At 48.9% G+C, this 6,000-nt stretch overlaps 1 protein-coding gene across 1 annotated transcript in view; it reads right to left on the bottom strand.

The window, feature by feature from the left end:
• Positions 1–2,432: 2,432 nt before the first annotated feature.
• LOC149346636 (uncharacterized) overlaps positions 2,433–6,000 on the bottom strand; it is a 51,874-nt gene continuing 48,306 nt past the window's right edge. The window contains exon 6 of the mRNA XM_089586554.1: positions 2,433–5,817. Within this exon, the coding sequence (XP_089442680.1) occupies positions 5,362–5,817 (456 nt within the window). The 3' untranslated portion in view covers positions 2,433–5,361. The remainder of the gene's footprint in view (positions 5,818–6,000) is intronic.

Here is a 6,000-nt window from a genome sequence, read left to right as displayed (position 1 = left end):
TGCTTGCCCAGATGTGAGGAAGTTGCTGCATCTTTCCTTTCTTCAAAGCCTCACGGTTAGCGGCCTCCTGACCTCTAGGTCAGTCACGTGACTTTCTCTGTCTTCGGACGTACGACAACCGACTTCGCCGTTCCAACTTATGCCCCTACAATAGCGAACGCTTGTTGTTAACATCATGGAGGAAAAAAAACTTAGGAGGGAGCGTCCGGCGACAACCTTGAAGCCTAGTCTTAACAAGTAAAGATATAGCAAAAAAAAGAGAGTGTGTCCCCCCGTGATCGCAGCACGTGATAGCGTGCGGTAAAGTCGAGCCCCGCTGCGCGCGCGCATGCGCCGGTTGGCGCAGCAGACTAACTGTAGATCAACTTCCTTGCTGTAGACGCTCGCGCCGCCGGCACTAAAACATACCGGAATCAAAACATAAAGGACCGGCTCGGAGAGCGAAAAACTGAGGGAGAAAACGACTTCAAAACACTCGGCTTGCGAACGCTGGCCGCGTGATGTCATGCTCCCTCCTTAGTTTTTTTTCCTCCATGGTTAACATGCACACAGCATCAAGATAGTGCATTGTTGCACGGCTGTTTAGGTTCAGTGTACAAGAATTGTTCAGATACAAAGTATAGGTTGTCCTGTTCTATAGGTGAATTTTTTTTTTTTTTTTTTCACCCGTGTTGGAGCCGTTCTTCCAAACACATCTGGACACGTCTCAAAGTGCTGTTTCATGTTTTTGTGCTCGAACAAACGGATAAAAATTGACATTGCAGTTACCGCTCTATAGCGCGAAATTCAGCATGGTGTTTATATTTTATGGTATGTTGAGGTACAGAATTTTAGAGCAACTTCTAATCTATATAGTTCCAGAGCCCGAGTACCCCCAGTCTTTGCTTTTCTACTCCTCGTTTTTCGACCCCTGCACCACTGCGCCAGTGGAGGAACGAATATAGAGAATGACCGATTACGCATATATGGACATGTATGCAGAGCCTATGCGACAGAAAAGAAGGAGTACTTGTGCGAGAGGAATCTCTATATCGTATTGTACTCCTAACAATAGGTTAAGTGTGGCAGTGAAAGTATCCGCGTCTGCTTTACATTTGATTTGAGACAGTGGGCACCACATCATATTTCGTTTTAATAAACCTTCAATGCCTCACAAGGTCAAACTTAACTTCGTGGTGGTATGGCCCAAGCTATGGTAGTATGACCATTTGATCATATGACTGTGACCACTGGGTACCTGACCGTTGACCTTGACATTTGATTTGAGACAGTGAGGCCATGCTTAGCAGAGGTTTCACTCAGCTATAGGTTCAAGCTACGTTGAATCCCAGCCGTTTTCTTTTTTCGTAGACCGTTCGTTTTTAGCCCCAAGCTGAGGCGCACACAAACACAACCGTGACGACGTAAACGTCGTTTCTCTCTCCTGTCGCGGCACCTGAATCGTCCCGGCGCCGCGGCTTCCGAACGATGGGGATAGGAATCGCCGCAACACTTGCAATGGTACGCGCTGCCACTGGTAACCCGAGGAATCTTCGCCATCGTTCTAGAACATTCAAAGGCCTGCACGAATCGCCGGTTCCTTTAGCGTGCGCCCAGCTGAACACCACGTCTGTGGAAAGTTTCGGAATGTTCTGTGTCATGTTCGGACGATGTTCGCCTGAATATGCCAAGAATAGAAGCTGAAAAACATTTCATGCTTAAAACCCGCCGTGTGTGGCGCAGTGGCTTTGGCAGCTTAGAAGAATCTCTTGCTGGGTAAGTTGGTGCAAGGATATATCGTTAAGAAGGAGTTGCGCGTACATAAAGGACGGACACAGGAAAGACGACGAAGGCGGGAAGAGCGCAAGATCTCTTTCAGTCTTCCCTTGCAAAAATTTTTTAGACTGCCCATAGACTGTCTGTAGACTTCTGTCAATAAAGTTATATATTCTCCATACACAAATCCTAGACAACAGTCTATAGGCAGTACAAATACTATAGACAGTCTATAGGTAATCTATGGATTTATGGCCATGCACTTTTAGACTTTTGTCCATAGAAAGTCTATAGACTACGAATAGACAAAAATAAATATCTATATAGGAAGGCAATAGAGTCTATGAGAAGTTTACAGAGTTTCTGTAGACCATTTTTATGAGGGTTCATCGTCTTTCCAGTGTACGCCCTTTATGTCTGCGCAACTCGTTCTTGCTGCTCAGCTCAGGTGCCGGAATCGAATCCCGGCAGCGGCGGCCTCATTTTCACGGCGGCGAAATGCAGGAGCGTTCGTGTGCTGTGCAATTTCAGGGCACGATAAAGAACTCCAGGTGTCTGAAATTGATCCTTCACTATGCCGTCCCGTGTAGACCACGTGCGGCGATCGGAGCGTTGAACTCCACACACCGCATCTTCTAACAACAGTAAAAAACAATAATGAATTAGAAGACAACACGTTTGCAAAGTAAAGTTTTAATTCCGTGTTACCTGTTAGGTCTGTTAGCTCGCGCCGTCCAAAACAGGGACAAACAAAACTGTCGTGTAGGAGGGACTAGCTCCCACGATCAGTGGACGTTTCTATTTTCTGCAGCTCGGGACACTCGGCAGTATAGGCAAACGCTTGGCTTGAGCAGGGCGCGTGATGGTTCTAGATCGGAGTAGATTGTGCAGTCACAGACAAGCAGCATGACAGGTAAGCAAAGTCACTGGAGTAACTAATGAAATGTTCAGAGACTCTCCAGCCAGTGTCCACGAAAGGTATTGGCCGCCCGAGATTTCCTCGACGTCTTCTTATGCTCTCGTTGCAAACTAAAGAGACATTTTCTTTGATGCCAAGCTACAAACATATCAGGCAGCAGCAGTGATCAGTGGTCGCAGTGACGACAGAAGCACTTTAGTCAACATTTAAAAGCAAAATAAGTGTGTCTGTGTTAACATGTCACGAGGTGTAAGGCACACGCGTTGCGAGTTTGACCACAACCAAAACTGTCACAATTATACCCGTTTCCAACATAAGACTGAGACAGCGTCTAGCTTGCAAGTGCATGCTCAAAGCATCTTAAGCTCATTTAGTTCCCCCTTGAGTAGATGCAGTCAAAGATGAATGGCCCCCTTCCAGGCACGTGCATACATTACTGGCTAGGTTCCGAAAAAAAAAATGACAATGACTATGCCTTGATTGAATATGCAAGGTGTACACCACGGTCTAATTCTCAGGCAACGTTCGGGCTATGGGCATGAAAGGCGCACTATACAGAGCTTGTCAAGACGAGAGCCCACGTCATGAGTTCGTACCGCCGTACTTGCATGTAACGAGCGCGTATCTATAATAATTTACAAAGGCGTCGTGAAGTGGCGTCGACTGAACCCTCAAAAGTGCGTCTGATATGCATCGGCCACGATCGAGGGATGTAAAGTGCTCTTCCTATAACTTCAACAAGCTCCTGAAGAGGAGCGCTCACATGACTTCAACAACCACTCGAGTTTGAAATGCTCCGGCTAGGCCGCCATCTTGGTTTTCATAATACCTAAAGTCTTGCCTAAGAAGTAATGAAGTGTTCACAACACGCCCTGCGTGATCAGAAGCGAGGGCATGGCGTGGCGCTATCGTTAATGGCGGGACAGTAGAACTTACGTTGACCCCTGCATCTCAGGTGCTCGCAGAAGCAAATAACACACTTTCCCTAGTGGATTACTTTTCTGTGTCTAATCTCGGCGTGTTCGTCTAAGGCGGCAGGCTTTGTCTGCTCTGTCTTCAGTAATGGACTGACATGTCGGGCCTAACAGCTGTGAGCCTCTGACTACACGTCACCTGAGCCCACCACCTCAACTAAATGCGCAAAAACAAGAACAGCATCCCTGGTGCTAAGCTTCTTCAAGGGCAATGACTTTTAGAAGTCCCCAGCTTACTTGTGACGTCGACTATCGTTGAGTCGTCTAATGCGATCCCTGTTGCAGTCCTGGCACTCTGAACGCTTTGCGTCGTATAAGAGCAGCCCTCCTCGCTGCCTGTACCCTGAGGAACGCCATCAGGGCTATACAGAGAATTAATCGCACGGCTCGGCGACAGCTCCGCCCTCTCAACTCTTGCTAAAGCGTGTCACGTAATTTGCAACCGTAGGGGCAGTCAGAGGGGCACAGAAAGTGACTTTCGAGCTTTGCCATTGAGTTTTCGGGAAAACACATTAAGATGGCGGAGCCACACCAACGCCAGGACGCGCGGCTCCTGGCTGTTGGAGGCTCCGTGGGAGCGGGGACCACTGTTTGTGTACCCTTTCAATAGATGGCGCGCGTGGAAGCAACGCGACTCAGCTAACACTTCTATCACTTACCTGCTGACTTTCGTGAATTATAGTGCCGCGGTGGAGTGCGCACAGCAACCCAGCCTTAATGCTGGCTGAATTTGCCGTTGCCGAACGGCTCAGCACGGCAGTAATTCTTGCGCGATAACCCCGGAAAACGGGTCTGGACTCTGAGTGTGCAGGCAGAGCATGGGGAACAACCCCTGGCTCCTTTTTGACTGAGTAATGGTAAAAGCAAAGAGAACAGAGCAGGGCGCGATAAAAGCGATAACAGGCGCTGACGAAAAGAATGCATGGTTTCTCTCGAAATGCAAGTCCGAGCTGTGAGAACCATATAGGCAACAGGATGCTCGATTGAGCTGGGGGTACATGTCGAAAACGAAAACCTGTAAGGACAACGACTGGTTCCATGCTAGAGCTGTGTCTTTGTCATCGTTGCGAACTCCAGAGTCAACTTTGTTCTCTTTGCCTTAGACAGGCGTGCAAAAGTTCTCGCGTACTCTTGGCGTCCGAGAAAACAGAATCCACCATATGCATTTAGGGAACTGTCTGAACAATAGCCGAACGGCTTGATCTGACTGTAATACTTCCAACAACGCTGCCACGGTCGACGCAGCGGTATAGTCGTTTCATGAAAGAAGCACTTTCCAATGTCCGTCAACCTCACAGTAGGTGTTTCCAAGGCGCAGAAAACACGCGGGCCCTCGGCGTTCTGAAAGTAGACGTTCCCGTTAAAACCTGTCTTGTTGGGAGAAGGGTTCTTCCTCTGCTGAAGCGCATCAGTTCTTCATGTTACACGGGTTTGGCACACTCCGAGATGGCTGCCAATTATCTGCGGCCATCTTGTTTAAGGTATCTGCAGGTCTTCTTCCCGGTACCACCAGCAAATTCATCGTCCAGACGGTTTCTGTTGTTTTCCCCTGGGCTACCCTTGGAAGAGCTGGTGCCGAAGACACAGTACTACGAGAAGACACCTCGCGAGCGGAACCTGACGGCGCGGATATGTACTGTGTCTTGCACACACCGGCATCGCCAGCTCCAGCAAAGGCCGTCTGGGGAGATGTTGGGACCGCCGGGAGCGGCCTCACACTAAAGAGAATATAGGCACCGTGATGTTTGCTAACATCTCTCTGCCGAAAGTTATTGCCTGTGCCTCGGCCACCGGTATAACGTTCCACGGGTCGTGATTCAATATACTCGTGAGTAACATCGACATCGCTGACGTTAGATTGCCGAGTCCCTTGAGTAACACCTGGGCTCTGCCCATGTTCCACACGCGAACCACGTCCAATCGGTTATTTCCGTTTGCCAGCTGCGAGATTTGGATCCAGATCACACTGCCCGACAGCTTGATGTCGGCGTCACCGTTGTACAGCAGGTGCCGGTGGTCGGTGAGCACGCGGTATTTGGCCGTCGCCATGATGGTCTCGAGACGGATGACGAGGCCTACAGTGACGTCGCCGTTCTTGCAGATGACGTAGGCCGGTTTGCGTCGGGACAGCGTGTAGACGTTGCGGGCTTGGACGTCGTACAGAAACACCTGCGCAGATGACGTTAAAAGGCCTTTGTGATTTTCGGAAACAGTTTTCAAACCTGGGATTAAATTACCCCCAGCAGCCTAGTAGCTCATAGTAGGAATGAGCGAATATTCGGAATCTTTGAATAGCGAATTGAATTTCTTTCTATTCGTTTCGCTGAACGAATCAAATAATGCACGCTCAAG

This window comes from Amblyomma mixtum, chromosome 4 (assembly GCF_055824585.1).
Source record: "Amblyomma mixtum isolate Tamu chromosome 4, ASM5582458v1, whole genome shotgun sequence".
In the NCBI taxonomy this organism is placed as follows: domain Eukaryota; kingdom Metazoa; phylum Arthropoda; class Arachnida; order Ixodida; family Ixodidae; genus Amblyomma; species Amblyomma mixtum.
This window is presented reverse-complemented; position numbering and strand designations above follow the sequence as displayed.